The following is an 18,842-nucleotide window of genomic DNA, read 5'->3' as shown; positions in this document are numbered from 1 at the left end:
TTTGGCTTTAGGGCATTAAGTGCAGACTTTTCAATCTCAGAAAATATTCAAACATATTGAGCATTTTATTCATATCAAATAAAAAAAGGGGAAATACTCCACCTATACAATAGCGTTTCAAAAATAGCTCTTCGGGTAGTTTTTGTGAGGAATTTACATAATGTCATTAGAGCTCTGACACACTATTCTATCCTCCTGTTTTCTTATTAAACTATATTCATTCAGACTGAATGACATGGGAACACACAGTGAGAAAAGTCAATATAATTCTGGCAAAAATGAAGACTGACAAGCCTTTTCAGTATGCAAGCTGGCACTGAAGTTTTCATTTGTTTTTGTATTACAGCTATAACAGCTGGTTACCTGCATGGAATATTAATCTGCTGTGGGGAAAAGTGAAAAAAAAGTTAATATTCCAGCTGCTACTTATTGTTACTACAATACAGAAAAACTATTCACTGAAGAGGCTACCATGCAGACAAGACAGACTTAAAATCGAAGTTTTTAGAACTGACACAATTATAATATCTAATAAAACCATAACAGAAAACTATGCATAGGGCAAGACGGCAGTTACAACCCACTACTGAGTATGTTTGAGAAGCTAAACTCTGAGAAAACACAACATGATTCTTCTTGAGTGGAATTACTGACAGAAGGGTATGCCCAACAGCAAACAGATCGCTCCTTTTCTCACCAATGTTCATCTCCACAGTTCCAGCCAGCATAGCCAGCAGAGTTTCTGGAGCTATAAACTTTCCTCTCCTACTTCACAAAAAGCAGTCTAGTAAAATATTTTAAGCAATAAAAATCAAATCAATCTGTTTATAAAATACAGCCCTCTTTTTGGTACTTGACTATCCTTATATTGATCATTTGGGCACTGAAAAAATTAAAAAAAAGAAGCAATTTGCTAAATCTGACTGGCTGAGGTAAGGTGTGAGAAGTGAACACTGCAGAGAGCTGCATGTGAATATATTCTTTTTCCTCCTAAAGATCCAAAGTGCTCCATAATTGTCTCTGATCTGCATTGCTGACAGGCAGCTGGCTATAGGGTGAAAGGCAGTAAAACAGCTGATACTCAGCACAATGTCAGTTACATGAGACAGAATAGAACTTGAAGATACCAGCTCAATACTCTCAGTAACACATGCGTGGATAGTTTGGGTTTTTCTTCAAGAGTTGCTTTCAAAACGTCTTTTAAAAATATGTGGCAATAATACACTAAGACAGAATAAATTTGTGCTGCGTATTTTCTAAAGAACTGTCATGAACAAAACAAATCTCTGCTCCCTCCACCTCCCATCAGACAAGATGTTCACATTACCTCTCTGGAACAGGATATTTAGGACATAACTTGGCGGCCCTCGGGTCTGTAGTGTATTCTGATGGCTGTAGTTCATAGCTACACAGAGTGGATCCTGTTGAAAGGAAGAAAAAAGATAGGGCAAAAAAATAAAAATCAAATATTCCTATTCTTTGCAAACAGTATTAAAGCTGATATATGTGTCCTGATTGTGCAGCTCGTCATGTTATTACCACAAAGTTATGCTACAGTTCCTCCTGTAATGGCAGTGAATCAAGCCCAACACAGGCTTCAGTGTCACAGAATGACACTCGTCATCCAGCTTTGGGTCTTCCAACATCTGTGTATTAGAAAAGGCTAATTCACAATGCAGTGTAAAAGAGAAGGACACAAAGCACTTTGAAGTCACCCTCCGCTGCTACTCCACCATGCTTTTTCTTTATCATTTTTGGTGCATGAATATTGCATAAGACAACATTCGTTATAGAAAGAAAACATACAGTGTTTTGGGAGGGTTTTTTTCAGGTGTTTTCAAAATGCAACTGGTCTGTAGATTTCAGGAAAGCAACAAAGGAACCAAAATGCTGAGGTTAGAAAGCTGGCTGAAAAATAACACAAGCTCTGACCACATTAGATGTCCAAAGCTTTTAACGAAGCTGAACTCTCTCTATAAACAAATGGGTACAGCACAATAAAGATCAAGTTGCCTACAACCAAATTAAAATGTAATTTAAGCTTTCCTTAGTACGTGACACTTTCCTAATGGAAGCACATTACCCAGACAGATCTCTTCCCATTTGTCTATAATCAAGATACTGAACATCTAAGCCAATGCTTCTAGGAATACTGCAACTGCCAAATCAGGTTGGAGCAGCAGTCTCTCAGAAACTGGAGGAAGAGGTAAAAAAGCTTTTAATGGTATAAGCTGCCTATCCAAAGATGAGTTTCTTTCCAAGCTTGTTTGCTAACAGATTGCTTACTCCCCAGTGCAAGGGCTCTGGATAAATAAGCCTTTACTGTTCTTTTTTCCTACGTAATAAATTAAGGACGTCTTGATCATCCCTATAAATACTCAATTCTTTCCATTATGAAAGTTTCCTCTCCAGAAATACTTTGTAGCAGAGAGTTCTACAAACTGGATCTGGATAATACATACACACTTTTACCCAAATTAAAACAAGACTTTCGACAAACAACTTTATCTTGGCCTGCATGACACCAAACAGAAGTATTATCTGTAGAAATTGTAGAATATTATTTGCAGAAATCTTGTTTACCATTGCCACATTGCTACCTCTATGAAGAGACATCTTCTATTTATAGACTGAAAGAGAAGATAGAGAGCAGCTGAGCAGGTTATCCCATGCAGTCTCTGGAACGCTACTTAAATACCACTTCTACGAATTAGTTTTTTGGGGGCAGGTCCTAAACACCAAATATACCATTGAAGAAAGTTACGATTTCCTGCAAAGAGAAGGTATCAGGTAAAACATCTGAACACCATTTTCAATTATACCGTTTATATGAATCCTTATGCCTTTACTTGCTTATGTGGAAAACATGGCATCAGATAAACAGACATGAGACAAAACTACCTTCCTTACATCATAGTTGTAAACTATACTAGTAGTATCTAGAAGTAATTATTATTCTTTTTGGACAAAAGGCTCTGTACTGCTGCAAAATTTTTTAATCTGTTCTTGTAGATATGAAAACTTTCGGATCAAGTACGTTTACAAACAATTCCAGAATTTGATGGGAGGGGCAGCAGTAGAGAGACTCGCATGTTTATCTTAAAAACAGAAGAAAAAGAAGATTGCAGACATTTACCTTTATCTTATTCTGCTTTGAATATACGCCAAAAGCTAACTTGTAAAGATCACTAGAATAAGAAGTCCTATAGGAAGAAGTGGGGGGCCTGTATATGGACAACTGTATAGAGATTCATGATACAGAATGTTCGGTGCCAGCTTGGTAATTTTGCCATTCAACACTACTAGTGTTGAACTACGGTTTAAGCATCTTATGCAGAGGTCCCCACATCTAAGTAAGTCTAAGAGACACGACCGATCTGTGGATGCCCATGCTTCCTTGTGACTTTAGCAGTTCAGGCAGAAGGGAAAAAGGGCAGGATTTGCTATGGCCAGGGAAGGAAGATCTACGTTCTTTGCACAAACATGTATCTGAAGACCTTCTGTTTGTATCACAAATGTCAGCCAAGCAAAACCAAATGCCAGATCCTGATCTGCAACACAGGTCACAAGCCATTCAAGTAGTTGTAGACTTGTAGACTAGGGTAACCCAACAAACCCCTGGCTGTGGAGGAAACTGGCAGCACCTCGGCAGTGGACAACTCTGGCTGCCCACTATTACCTCTTGCCTGGGAACTGCTCTTGGGACTCCTTTGGATCTCTTCCCTTCAGCTGTCCACCTCATGTAGCGTGATTCTTTAGACCCACAGCCAAGCAGAAAAATATTTTCATGGAGCTTGTCAGACAACGGACATTAACCACCCTGCATCTAAACAAAATACCAGTCCAATAACTGAAATGACGCCCACGAGACTTATTTGTCCTTTTGTCCTATATAATTAGGCAGAACAAATTTTTGCTATTCCCATAAATATTTATTTGAAAACCTTCTGACTTCTCTAATACTGTGTGGGAGAGTTCTACAACCCAAACGTGCGCTTGAGTAATGTATCGCTTTACATCAAAATTAAATTGATTTATTAACGAGTCCCTGTGCATCAAAAAATAAAAGTTTGAATTTTATAAGGTGACAGTGGGAGGAATGGACTGCTTTGCTAAACCCATACACCCCATAATACTTATTCTGTCTTTGCGCAGCCAGTCTTATTATTGCTGTTTGAGTTTGCAAGGCCTGCAAAAGCTTAAAGAAGAACTCGAATCGTCTACCTTGCTGAGATAATTAGTTTACCAAAGACACTACTATTATTCCTGAATTATTATCACTTGTAAATGTTTCAAAAACATTATGGGTAGAATTCAGAGAACAAACTAAAAAATCGTTAAAGTAATATATCCTTTGCTTCCTAAGGCAGTGCACATACTTCTTTTGGAGAAATCATTAGGTGAACAACATCTAACAGTCCAGGTATTGGATTTGAGATCCCAACGTGTTGTAGCCTTAAAGAAAAATACTTCTAAACTATGGAGAGCAACAGTTGCCAGGCTACTGGTAAGCACACAGTTTACTGGTCCCAGAGTGCTGTATTTGGTGCTTTCACCTACAAAGCGCTATTCTGCAGACACAACACAGCTTCTGTTCCGTGGTTTCTTTCCCGTGAATAGAGTTGCTCCAGCTTTTAGAATATTTTGGGGCCATGGCTGGAGCAAAGTATCTCAAAAGACAAACTTCCCTTTCAACCTTAACCTAGCCACAGGAGTGAAAGCCACCACTCTCTTTAAAAGCTTTCTTTCTGTTTTGACTAGGCTTGGATTAGTAAGGAGCTGAACAGCCATTACCTCTGGCATTCTTAAAAACAACTACAATTAGCACAAATTATGTAAACGTGCTGTAGAAAGCCAGGACAAAGATGGGGGACCAAATTCTTATTTCAAAGATTCTTTCCAACTGAGAAGGCAAATTATTAACGGTCTTGTGTGCTCAAAGGACACAGCAGCGCACAGAACAAGAAGACATAACCCCCTGATTCCCACAGCAGTAGAGTAAGTGGGAAGGTCCATACTAACCTGAGGTGGTCAGATAAAACTACTTTTAAAGACCAGACCTCCAGTACAGCTTCCGTTCTTGTACTTGCTGTGTTGTAAACAAACACACAAAACCTCTGCTACATCAGCATCACTATCAATATAAAAGTCTACAGCTTGAGAAATGGCATGACTTCCTAGCAGTAGTCACCTTAGGAGTATGTTCTGCTTAAGTTGGACACAGCTCCAAGCAGCTCCACATACACCTTTTCACAGGCACATGGCAAAGCATAGCCTAAGAGACTAGGAACCACTTTGGTAAGGTAATTTATATGATCTTCCATGTACAGTCTCACTGTTCTGAATCTCACTGACAGTATACACATATTGTGCACATATGTGACATAACTGACTTCTAAAAGACCGTATGATGAAGCAGAGATTACAGTTAAAAAACTCAAATCTTATCCCATTTTAAGCATTCTCTCTCCTTCTCAAGCAACATCCTATTAGTTCATCAGTAACGTAAGTCCTCCAATACAGGAATCAAACTCCAGGTAATCACAGATACAGAAATGTGCAGACATGTTAGCAGGAGTGAGACTGTTTAAATCACAACTATTGGCCTCTGTACTTTCAGCCCAGTGCTAATTCCTCTTGGGTTCTGGGATTTTTATGAGCAAGCGTCACCAATTAAAACATAGCTAACATTGTGAATACATGACTCACAGATGATTATGCTTGACCAACCCACACAATACAAGCTAAGGTCAATATTGACAGAGGTGGAGTTCACTGGTATTCAGGAAGAACAAGGCTCCCAGACTCTCACAACGACGAAATTCTTAACACTTCTCTACTTTCCTCACTCCAGAGCTTGACTCAAATCTACCGGTCGAACGGTATCAGCTCCAAACTGTTAAATGTGAACCACATTACCAGTCCAAAGCTTCATGCAATGAGACAACTTGGTATGCTACCAATAATTGCATATTATCTTACCGTATTATGGACCAGCAACATGGCATACAAAAGTGAAAGCTTAAGACACTGGCTTGTGTATCTGTAGAGAATTCTGCTGCAAATTCCACAGCCAAAAACCACGAAAGAGATAGGATGCGAAGCACTGCTTCCACAGAAGGTGGTAAGTTACTATCCATTGCTGACTTCTGCCATTAACAGAGAACAATTTTGCATGACCTCAGAAATAGCGTGCTTATGGGGAGTAATAACAAGACCCTCTCTTCATGAACTCCTGCCAAGTGCAAAAAGGTTCAGGCCATCATGAAAGGAAATACACCGATGCTCACCAGACTTTCTTCATTCTTTGTCTGCTAGGTCTAACAACTGTAATTATATCCCTGTCTACAACTATAGGAAGTAATTGTACTCAGAACAAAAGCACTAAGAATACATAAAATTTAGGCTTGTATAAATTTCCTATTTGCCTATGGGTTTTTAGAACAACAAAAGCATTCCAGAAGCAGACAAGTTCACATTTGACGCTTCATTTAGGAATGAAGTAGCATTTAGTTGCGCATAGGTTAGCAACAGAGCTGAAAATGAGTGAGAAAACAAGAACTTTGCTTCTTAGCCATTGATTTGAATATGGCCTGAAGTAGCAGTTAATGTGGAAGCATCAGAGGACTGCACAAACATACTAAACATTGCAGCTACGCTTTTCGCAAATGGTGCGGGAATAGAGGCAGGAGGCCAAACAAGGATAGAGCTGAACCTTACACCTAAACCTAATGTCTGGGCCCTAGTAGAGCCTAGAAAAATAGTGATGCCTTGAGATGAGCAAGAAGGCATAAGACAGACCACTTTGCAGTCAGGACTTCTCAGATTAATATGACAAATTTGTTCTCAGTGAGGAAAGCAAGCTTCATTCTCTAGATCTATCCACTGTTGCCTTCCAGAAGCACCGTGTGTGTTTTAAAGGAAGGAAAGCAAGGATTGTATATATCTAAACTTCTAGTTGTTGCAGAGAGACATACCATCACTTCTTTAAAAGAGTGAGCATCAGAGGGCAGGAGAAATTACAGCTTGCTTTTATAAATAAATGTGCGACTGAAGTGAAAAGTAAGTATCCTCCAGTGCCTGCAAGAATGTGCCAAGAAAAATCCAACTACTTAGATCTGTAAATGTCTCCAGAATTGAAGACCACAAAGAGATCGCTAAGCACAGCTGCTGTTACAACTAACCGTATGTAAAAACAAAAAATAAAAATAAAATCCTAGAGTCAGAATTCATATATATGTATTTTGAGTTGTAATTAAAAAGCCCAGACTATCCTCTTCTCTATCCCCCATTGTTATAAACAGTACAGAAAGTTGAAAACAAATATGAATTTACCCATTCCTCCATTCATATTTCTTCCAGTGCTAAATAAAAATAGCTATTCTGGAAGCAAATTAAAAACCCATCTAGTCCAGTAGCAGATGTTTCCCCTACTGTATCTTTAGCTCTCCACCACTTATAGCTCAAGGATATCCTTGAGTACTAACCTCTTATTAAATATCCAAACACTATTATTCTAACAGTTTACCTTTTGGTATCTAAAATATCCTCATGGCAGTAAGTTTTGTAAATTAACCATAACTCATGTGGAAAAAAATCTGGCTCTTTGATGCCTCGTAATTTCATTTTTGACCTCTAGTTTCATATTACTCAGGTTATGAGATGAAGGAATAGTATTTTTTTAACCTTCTCTAAGCTATTCCTGCTTTTAATGACCTTACTCTTCCTGATAGTTTTCTCTTTTCCAGGCAGAAGAATCATTGGTCTTGTGATCATCATTGTATCCCTTCTCAGTACGTGTATACATACTGAGAATATACATACATGTGTGTGCATGTGTATAACTTTAAAAAAATTAAGAAAACATTTTGTCAAGGAAGGACCAGAACACAGCCTTTAGGATGCCAACAGAGCATGAGTTTACCCAAAATACAGTCCCTGGTTTTTTTCTCTTCACAATTAAAAAACATTACACTTCCGGACAATGCTGTGCTTCCACCCAATCCTCTCGCTATCCTCAGTAGCTTCACAATCTCTTTCCCAAGCAGCAATAACCATTTTAAAGTAAAACGGTAAATGCATAACAATAGTTGTTTCCCATCCCTTTGTTCTGCAGGCATTCCTTTGCATTTGACATTTTATTCCACTGCAACTGATAATCAGATTTTTTTCATGTAATTCTAAATAATTCAGTAGCCGCAGCGAGATTTATTACCTCACTGTTCCTCCCCTTTTCCAAATGGTTTATTAATGTAATCAATAACACAAAACAATATTACTGGAGGACTCCACGTGCAGCCACTTTCTGTTGTGAAAAAGATTTCGTTCTGACTAGAGGATTCATTTCCAACAGAAGGCAATCCTGACGGGCAGTTCTGGTAATAAGGTAGAGTAGCAGTGGATGATTCCATATCTCAAAACCAGTTACAATGTACTTTTATTCCAGCCATTCAAAAAATGACATTCAGAATTAACATACCCGGGTTCCCAAAGACCTAGTGGTGCAGAATCTCTTTAACCATAAGATGCCTATAACTAATACGGTACGACAGGCTTCAGGAAAATCACGAGCAAAGGATTAAGTTTTAACCAGCACACTTTCACTAAAAACAAAGTGTGTGGGGGAACAGGAGCAAAAGAAAAATGTCAGAAGCTGGCAGCAACCGATGTAACTGCTATTTCTATATCAAAGACGGACTTTGATAACTACACATGAAGATGTCATTATCTTCAGACAAAAGAAAAATCCTTTTTGTTTCCCCTATGGTTCCTTCCCATAGTTCAGAAAGATGATGAGTTCTGACTTAGTCAGATGGATTTCCTTAATTGATTTATTTCAGGTCAGTCTCTGTGGCAGACTTAATGTAGCTTTACCTCTGGCTCTAAGTCCACCTGGACCTCAACTAGCCTGGCCTAGCTACAGAATTCCGACAACCGAGATGCCTGCCAACACGTAAAATAGAAATTTAATTTTAGTTTCCTAAATCTGCATCCAGTCATTTACACAACAGATAGGAACATTAGTTCCCACAATGACCCGTCAGTATAGCTATCACTGAATTAAACATGACAGAAATTATGGCCACCTGTTTAGTGTTTCTTTTTAATAATGACATTTCATTATTCATTTGGCACAGTCATATATGAATTATATCTTCAAGGATATTTCAAAATGCTTTGGCAAGTCCTTGAAAGCAGCACTGCAATATTTCATGGACATTAAGATTTGAAGTATCAATCAGCTTTCTGGAAAAAACAGCTTTCAGTCACATTACTCAAAATACATAATTTTTTAAGTGCCAAGATCAACAAAAACATTGAATCCCAAGTACTCCCTGCCTGACGTGTTCTGCTGGGTGAGAAAATCCTGATGAGACCAGCAGCAGCCAGTTCACAATATACAACATTCTCAGTTGTGTCCAATCCATAGCTCTACAAGCTCAAGTATCAGCATGGCTGAACACGTTCTCAGCCAACACTGCACCTTTCTGCATCGCCTCCAGGACTTGCTCCAGAACATTCCTGTATTTACAACTTGCAGATTTGCACAGGCTGAAGATCTGAGCAGTCAACTGCCCCGCTTTTTCTTTCCCTTTTTTATCCTCTTGTAAAAGGTCCCAACCGGTTCCCAGTGTTCCGGGTGTCAATTATTCTAAACACATAAAAGGCGCACACTTTCTTGTGTTCTAAAATCAGCTAGGCTTTGTGAGGGACAGACGTCTCCTCTTCTTAGATGGGAAGACACTGCAAATGCAGGACCTGACTGTGGAAGAGCAAGTGGGGTGGGGGTGGGAGTGAAGTTACTGTCCTGAAATGGTGCAGCGTTATTCACCAAATCGGCTCCTTTTCCCAAATTACAGCAGAATAGCAAGTGCATCATTACTGATTCAGGAAGCCAAAAGGCTGCTTTGTCATGAAATTATGTTCATGCCTCAAGCAAGCATTTTCCCTGCCCTAAATGCTTATTTATAATCTTGCTTACAGAAAAATACAAGCTGTACTGCACAATAAGTAAGATCTCTGCCATAATTGCTCGGAACCTTAGGGGTTGGCAGTTCAGTCATGTTGTATACAGGCAATCAAGTGTCTGTCCCAAAAGTGGGACACTTTCCCAAAGTGGGACAGCTTGTATCAGTAATGATGCACTTTCTTTGGGATGGAAGGGTTCTAAAACAGTAATTCAGAAAGAATTCCAAGGTGCGTGGACAAATAAGGTGATTTCAGGGATGGCATGTAAGCCAGATGAAAATGGCTAACTCTTCAAATGCACATGCAACAACCTACACAGAGACTATCTCCAGCACAATTGCAATTTTCAGGTTGCAGGAAGGGTTAAAGCTTTCAGAAAGGCTCAGCAGAACAAAATTAAGAGTTGACTGCATTCTCTACCCATATATTTAAAACATTAAGGTAATTTTCTTGTTGAGTGTTAGAGGTTGCAAGCCTGGGAAAATTCAGCATTGATTATCACAAGAAACCAAACACGTATGTCTTGCCCTCCTTCTTCTTCAGAACTTGACAACTGAACTCTAAATTCTAACTAGGAATCATCACAAACATAGAAATTGCAATTAAGCTCTGTGCAGTCATGTTCAAAGTCCTCAGATTTCCTTATTATCCTTTTTATAGTGGAGTCTATGGTCACTTGAAACAGACTGCCAAACATAATCCTAGTATTAATTAATTTAAACCCACTCACATGGTTACAAAGTGGCTCTCAGAAAAATGATTCTGTTTACTGAGTACTATAGTTTTGGTACTAATTCACTGTTCTTGCTCTTTTGCAAGATTGAATCCCGCTTGAACTTTTACTACACATATGCAACATTTAAGGGGATCAATACTTAAGCTGTTCATTTGCTGCAAACCATCACTTTTTGGAACCTGTACAGGTTGGTGAACATTTAAGCAGAAACATAACCATGAGGATGGCAATATTTCTCTGAACTGTGTGATTCCAGTCTTGCACAGAGTTCATCTACAAAAGCAAAGCTCAGCTTAGTTTAGCACCGGTTTCTGATAAGCCCAATATCATATAATGAAAATTAGGAATTGAACTCAATGATTCTGTTGCGCTGTAACACCAAGTTTCATATTTTTGACCAAGCTTCTCTAAACTGAAACAATTGGCTGTGGTATTAATTTAAAAAAAAAAAAAAAAAATCTTTAGGTTTTAAAATCTGAAACACTAAGGGAGATACAGTTAGAATGGAGAATCATGAGGACAAGGCACAGCATGTTTTAGGAAGAGTGTATGTTGGTGTACTTTAAAAGATGGTTATACTGCGCATGTTTCAGGCACAGTTAATAAGAGACTTGACTTACAAACATAGAAACAATGTTTGTGGTAAAACAAGGCATGGCTGCATTTCATTATTTCAAGAGGTATTTAAGAAACTCCACGACTACTGACCCTGACTTCACACCAACAAATAACTGGCCTGCATTAGTGTTTGTGCAGCTCCACACATGCCGTAATGCCAAGTGATAGTTCAGCTCCCTGGCTCAGGCCCCAGGTGTGCGGGCGCAATGCAGTGCGAGACCCAAGGGCAGTACCAGTGCCCTAGGGCCACTTCAGCTCGCTCTGCTTTCAAACAAGAAGTGCTCCCATAACCTATACCAGAACAGGAAATCAACATTTCATTTCCTTCTATGAAAAGTAATCAGTTTTACTGCTTTGAACTTGGTCACCCAGACTGATTCATCATTAGCCAAGTATCTTGCAAAGAAATCGTACTGCAGCATTTTAAAAGATTAAGTAGGAAAGTTTAGGACAAAACGCTCCCACTTGAATAGCTGAAAACCCCTGAAATTTCCTCATATTAAGTTTTTATCTTTCCTTCTTTTGTAAAGTCCAAAGCTGGTTACCTCTCATGCGTTTTATTCCATATAGTGTTAAAATAAGAATTGAGCAATGAATTGAGTAATAATCAGTATTATTACTACAGAGAAAAAGTACTGCTTTTAGGGGGAGATGGGGTACAATATTTCATTTGTTAATACAGTTAGTTTCCTTTACATTGCTTTAAAAAAGAAAAGTGTAAGAAAACAAAAAAACCAGGAACTGCATTGTAGCACTGAATGAAAGCAGGAATATTTTCACATCCACAGACATACTCTGTGCAGTAAGTGCCGCTCAATAGCAGCTCTCACTAACCCCATATACATGAGGACATTTCAACAGCATTACTGTTGAGCAGCAATGCCAGAACATTTCCATAGGATTTGAGAACATACCCTATAGTCAGACATTCGTATGTCAGACATTCCCTCAAATTCTTGTTTACACTTCGTGGTACTGTTTTAACAATGAGCTTTCAAAACGGTCCAAGACATGACAGAAGAGAAGCATATTAATACAGCATGTGTGGAGCTGCACAGGAGCATATTAATACATATTAAGCTAAAACTTTTATTAAGTTTTAGCTTAACAAAAATATCACATTATTTCTATCAATATTTATTAATACATATTTCATTCTTAGTTCAGCTAACGCACAAGTCTTTTTTAATCCTATGAAAGTATCTGGTACATGAACAAAAACAGACATGCTTTTGCATACCGTTAGTTTCTGCAAATTTCTGAATATCAGCCAGAGTTTTTAGTTCTCTCCTTGGGCAAGCTGATACACACAAAGCAAGAGACTTGATCCTCTGATGTACTAGATCAATATTGCATGGATCCAAGAAGAACACATACCTAGGGAAGAAAAAAACGTAAATTACTTCTATTTTAATTAACAATTACACTGAACAAAATAAATTTCATTTCAAACTAAAGTATTCAGCCAAGACTAACCTTCAGTCTACCCAGAAACACAGGAAATTTAATATTACCATAACTGTGTGGGTCAAAAGAATTCATGTACTCAACATATGCATCATAAATATATGGATATTTATGTATGTCTGCATCACCCAGAAAGGATGTTTAACTCTACCAGATTCAAGTCCATTCAAATGGTGCTGTTCATAAAAACAGCAGCACTTCTACCATGTCTCTTCACAGATACGAGTCTAAACATTCACAAAGCTTCACTCCAACACTAAACTCGACTTCAAGATCTCCAACTTTTTCCAAAAAGACACAACAAACCCCATAAGGTTATACTTATGCTGCAAAAAGGACAAAGTCCATGGCTATTTTAATGAATACACATAATACCAGTAATTAAGAACAGCTTTTTGGTTTAGATTGATTTTCCCCACGACTGGTCCATATGACTGGGCAGATTACTTTAGTATTTATTTTGAAACAAAAATTGTTCGGATATTTCAAGTAGAACTATCTAAAGTTCAAGTGCAATATTTTGAAGAGATTCTATTTGCTAACTTTCCATGATGAGTCACCGTCATTTAAAAACCCAATGCGTGACATATGTATTACAGCTTCCTAGCTAACATCATCTCCTGGCTATACACATTTCGTCACAAACACTAACCCTACAGTATTGTCCATTCATGGTATAAATCAGGTGCAGAATGTTTTTCCACTCTGAAGGTGAACAAGTCTTTCAAATTCCTACAATTCTAGTGACATACTATGCATTGAAATACTCTCTTCATATTATCTAACATCATTTTAAGAAAACACCACCAAACCGCCATATAAAATCCCATTTCTATTTTTGCAGTCCTCACGATGGGAATTTACACGGGTAATCAATAAAAATCCCTTCTGCCCCTAGAAAGCATTGAGGTCCTGCCTGAACACTTTCAGTCTACACGCCAACTGCTGTCTAACTTTCCCCCACAGAAAGACTGTTCTATTATCCAGTCTCAGTATACAAGAATTATTAGTACGGTCTTACTTCCTGAAAGTCCATCAAGGCCCATGTCATCTATATCAACTGTAATGTGGTAACAGACTACCTGCATTCTTAAAACATTCTCTGTCATTATCCACACCTCTATGAAAATTACCCAGTACTACTTCTGTTTTTTACTTAATACATACTACACATCTCAGGACATAGATCATGAAAGTCTAAGAAGTAAGCGCAAACATGAAAACTTCTGTCCTGGAGATACAGCCAAAGTAACTGCATGTGAGCAACAAGCCACCAATTACACAGTTTTGTTTTATTTCATTGATACCAAGACATACAATACTCGTGTCAACTGGACACTCTTGTTATAGCTTCCTCTTCATAAGGGCAAGTTCCTGCAATTGCTATTCCACACCATAAGGGTACGTGGAAGGAGAGCGTCTGCTCCTTTGAGGGTATCTGGTCAAAGGAGCTACAAACAGGAACCTACAGAGTCAAATCTGACCGACGCGTGGTAAGGGAGGTTGTGATGGGAACAAACCTGGTCAGTCGCACTAATTTGTAAGGACATGTGGAGTGTGAGAATTCTTATCTTTCAGTAAGATTATTTGGCTAAGCACCTTGCCAAGTTGTGATGATAAGGAAAAGGAGGGAGACACTCAGACATAAAACTTGAACAATTAGTGTTAATGAAAACAATAACCAGAAACAAACCTGGTCAATCACAATAACTGGTAGGCTATCAAGAAACCGCAGGCAAGGAACTTTGCAACTGACAAGGATGCAAACCCGAAGGTGCAGGATGCTGGAGGGGTCTGTGGGGCTGTGCCAGCTGCTGAGGGAATGTGCATGGGACAGGATTCAGGGAGAAAGAAAGAGGGGGAGCAGACAGAAAGGGGTGTAAAAGGGGACGGTCGCATGTAAGCCAGTGTTCGTCAGCACATTGGTCTGACCGAGCCTGGTGCCTGATCACTGCAGTCTGTCCTATCCTTTTACTAAATCCTTTCTTAACTTTCTCTCTGCATAATTCCAGTCTCTATCCCATGTGCACAGATGCTGCAGGTGCTGCAAGGACTAAGAGCCAGGTACTGGGGGGACCGGAGTGGTGGATTTGGTGCCAGCAACTGGAGTCAGACCAGGGGGTGCCCCAAGCCTGTGGTGTCAGCTACCAAAGTGAGCGGGGTCTCAGTACCAATGACTTGGGGCAGGGAGGGGTCTTGGCCACCAGCCACTGGGGTGGGAACAATGTGTATCCAAAAAAAAAAACAGCTGCAGAGGTGAAGGGCTCAGCGTAGGTGGCTGGAGCAGGACTGTGGGTCACAGCCCACGTGGTGCTGGCTGTTGGCAGGGCTGAGCGTCTGTACCTTTCCCAAAGCTGGTGTGTGCATGTGTAACTTGCCAGTAAACTCCAAGCTCTACCAGCTGGTGAGTAGGAGGCTCTGAGTCCAGGCAGAGGTGTCAGGTGGGTGGAGGGGCTGTGCTGGTATTTGGGGGGACCTGTGAGTGTGGAGTGCCTGTTGGATGAGTGTGTGAGTGTTTGTTAGTGAGCACCAAGCTGGACCAGCTGCCGAGTAGGGGGAATCCATGGGGTGGGTAAGGGGGCCTGGGATCAGGGCAGGGGTGCCGGGTGGGCAGAGGGGCTGTGCTGGTACTTCGGGGGATCCATAAATGTGCACGTGCTTGTGAACCTGGAGAGTGTCATTTGTGTGCCTGCACTAGTGACCTTCTGTCTGCCAGCTGAGAAGGAGGAGGGGATAGGGCTGTCTATGCTTGTGTTTGTTTAAATCCCGCATTGTGGGCGCTGTTGAAGGCAGCGCCTTGTCAGTGCCAGTCCGTGTAACCAGCTGTGTCAGTGTCCCATGCCTGTCTGTCCATCCACATCCCTCAGCCCAGGCAGAGACCCTGGGTCCTGGGATTTATCGGGCTGGGCTCCAGTGGCCGGACAGGAGGGTCCTCCGAATGTCCCTTAACACGTACTACCTAAGAAAACCAAGTCAGGAATGTCGGCATTAACAAGCTAGAATCCAACCCACTTCTACAGTGATTTAAACTCAAGAGCCAAGTTACAATATTAGGGGCCAGAAGAATTCAGTATTTTGTAAAATAAACACTACAATTTTAACTCACGCCTGGAAATTTACAAAATACAATGCAATTATAGTGCCACATGCAGTTTTGACAGAAGTGTGCTGTGTTGGCGTACCCTTCAACAGATACACGTAATTCAAACACCACATTGCATGGTTCAGAGACAGTTCTGACAGCAATAAGGCAGCTGCAAAGCAAACTTAAGGTATCAAATTTGTGGCTTCAATCCATGGTCTAGGAAGACAGAAGTAAGATTTTTTTTTTTTTTTTACTTCTAGCAACTAAAACTAGAATCAAAATGCGAGGCACCAGCATTTTGGTTTTTGTTTTTAAAGCTTACTTATTGAAAGTAGGTGATTTTATTGCAGAAAATTCCATACTGTGTCACCACAGAACAGGTTTTGTTTCTCACTAGCAGAATGTACTTACATGCTTTGTGCTGCAATCTCAGTTATTTAGAATCAACAATAGACTAATTTGTTGATAAGAAAGTAAGTTAGATCAGCAATACAAAGACTGAAGTAAACAAAGTAATCATATTGTTAGAGATGCTTCAACACTGCAAATGAAAATTAGTTTGCTATAGGAAGTTCACTGTATCAGATTTACAGCTTAGGAAGCATCTTTATGCATCTTTATGAAGTATCAGCCCTTCAGAGGAGGACTTGGGGGTACTGGTGGATGAAAAATTGCCAGACATGAGCCAGCAATATGTGCTTGCAGCTGAGAAAACCAACCGTATCTTGGGCTGCATCAAAAGAAGTGTGGGCTCCAAGGCAAGGGAGGTGAATACTCCCCCTCCACACCACTCTCATGGGACCCCACCTGGAGTACTGCGTTCAGCTCTGGGGTCCACAGTACAGGTAAGACATGGACCTGTTGGAGCGGGTCCAGAGGAAGTCTATGAAAATGATCAGAGGGATGGAAGACCTCTCCTATGAAGAAAGGCTAAGAGAGTTGGGCTTGTTCAGCCTGGAGAAGAGAAGGCTCTGGGAAGACCTTATTGTGGCCTTCCAGTACTTAAAGGGGGCTTATAAAAAAGGTGCAGAGGGACTTTTTATGAAGGCCTATAGTGGTAGGACAAGGAGTAACAGTTTTAAACTAAAAGAGGGTAGATTTAGATCAGATATAAGGAAGAAATTCTTTACTATGAGGGTGGTGAGACACTGGACCAGGCTGCCCAGAGAAGTCACCTGGAAGTATTCATGGTCAGGTTGGACAGAGCTTTGAGCAACCTGATAGTTGAAGATGTCCATGCCCATGGCAGGGGAGTTGGACTTTAAAGTTGGTTGCGGGTTGAATCTTTAAAGATCCCTTCGAACCCAAATCATTCTATAGTTTTATGACTCTTTGATGTTAACAATCCACTTTTCTGAAAATCGAAGTTTGTTAAAAGAACCTCTGAAATACGGCATGATAAAAAAGTTACTTGGGTAAAAATAACTGCATGTAATTTTTAATACATCTCCCTCCTGTCGCCATAATAAACATTAGAAATTTTAAGCTCATCTTTAATTTTAAGCTGATTCCTATACATAAAGGAAAATAAGGAAGTTTATTTAACCTTTCAAAAGCCATGGTGTCTGAAAATAAGGTCAAGTTGTCCATCCTGAGTCATGTAATTCAAAACGAACTTCAGTACAACTTTTCAAAATGCATCACATTTTTTTTTTTTACAGATCTATAGGATAACCTTCCTTATGCTTTACTACCATTTCGAGCTTATATTGCAATGTGTTTCTTTTTTCACTTCTCAAAGAAAAATCCAGATTTATAGGCAAGTAATTAAAAATATAATTTCAAAATGACCAGAGGTTAAAAAAAAAAAGCCATCAACAATTTTGGCTTCTGACTGGTAGCTTACTAGACAAGTGTCCTATTACCTATTCATGCCCATCAGAAATACAGCAGTCTCCTCTCTCCTTGCAAAAGCAGGAAGACAAAGCATCATCATTTTGTACACTACACCTTGATTCTGGAAGCACTGTGGCAAATCATATGAACAAGCCTGTCCTACCTTCAAGTATTTTGTACACTCTTACATTTGCCAGCGTCATTGATTTTCTGTCAGCCCTCAAGGCATCTCTTTATAGGGAAATGAGTACTTTACAGAACAACTGTTTGCTGTGATCTACAAGCATCTTATCACAATAATGGAGAAGTGAATTAAGTGATCACACCCACTCTAAACAAATTACGGATAAGGCATATAGAGTTTCACTCAACGAAATTCTCTGTATGCGTGCTACAAACCCTCCCTGGGTTTTCCCACTACCTAAACCCTAAGCATTTTCTTGAGTCAAAGGCATTTATTAAGGTGGAATGCCACCCTCACTATTCCCTATAGCAGCACATGCACATCTTCTTGTACTTGAGTGAACAGCGCAAACTGAATTCTGTCCAAGCAGCAAAGTATTGGTGATCAAAAACAAGACTGAACTAGCATTTCAGGGACTTATATTTGGTTGCCATGGTCATCGTTTATTGGCAAATAAAAGGTCATTTTTTAACTCCCTTAAAACTGCCAGAACTTGAAAAGCAAGGAGCTTATTTGAAGCAGATAGTTTTAATGAGAATTCACTGCCAGGACTAGCCTATAATCCCATGTCTGACTCTAGAGCACAGCCTATTAAAACTGTACTGTGTTTCCCTTACAAAAATAAAAAGATGCCCGACTCACTCTTTGTTGACAAGACCAGGCTGTAAAATCCTCCTTCCCAATATTTCACCTTACTGGTTTCAGCGCACGGATCAAATCATATCCCTGTGAGGACTCTGCTCCTCACCCTTACCACCCAGATTTCCATGTCCACACGCAAAATCCATTTCATTTCCTCATTACAGTGCCTATGGGTTGTTGTCATTTACAAGGAAGAAAATGTCATTTTTTCAGATGACTCAGTTTTTCTGCCTTGGTCTGGGAAATGAAGACAGAATTAGCCTACAAGCAGAATGAAAAGAGAATAACTTCATGTTTCCAGAACC

General features: G+C 39.7%; 1 protein-coding gene across 1 annotated transcript in view; it reads right to left on the bottom strand.

The window, feature by feature from the left end:
- Positions 1-18,842, bottom strand: part of SLC44A1 (solute carrier family 44 (choline transporter), member 1) — a 46,425-nt gene that overhangs the window by 20,758 nt on the left and 6,825 nt on the right. Inside the window, exons 4-5 of the mRNA XM_009581823.1 lie at positions 12,564-12,700; positions 1,328-1,421 (exon numbers count right to left, since the gene is read on the bottom strand). Of these exons, the coding sequence (XP_009580118.1) occupies positions 1,328-1,421; positions 12,564-12,700 (231 nt within the window). The remainder of the gene's footprint in view (positions 1-1,327; positions 1,422-12,563; positions 12,701-18,842) is intronic.

The sequence above is a fragment of the Fulmarus glacialis genome, unplaced genomic scaffold (genome assembly GCF_000690835.1).
Source record: "Fulmarus glacialis isolate BGI_N327 unplaced genomic scaffold, ASM69083v1 scaffold167, whole genome shotgun sequence".
NCBI lineage: Eukaryota > Metazoa > Chordata > Aves > Procellariiformes > Procellariidae > Fulmarus > Fulmarus glacialis.
This window is presented reverse-complemented; position numbering and strand designations above follow the sequence as displayed.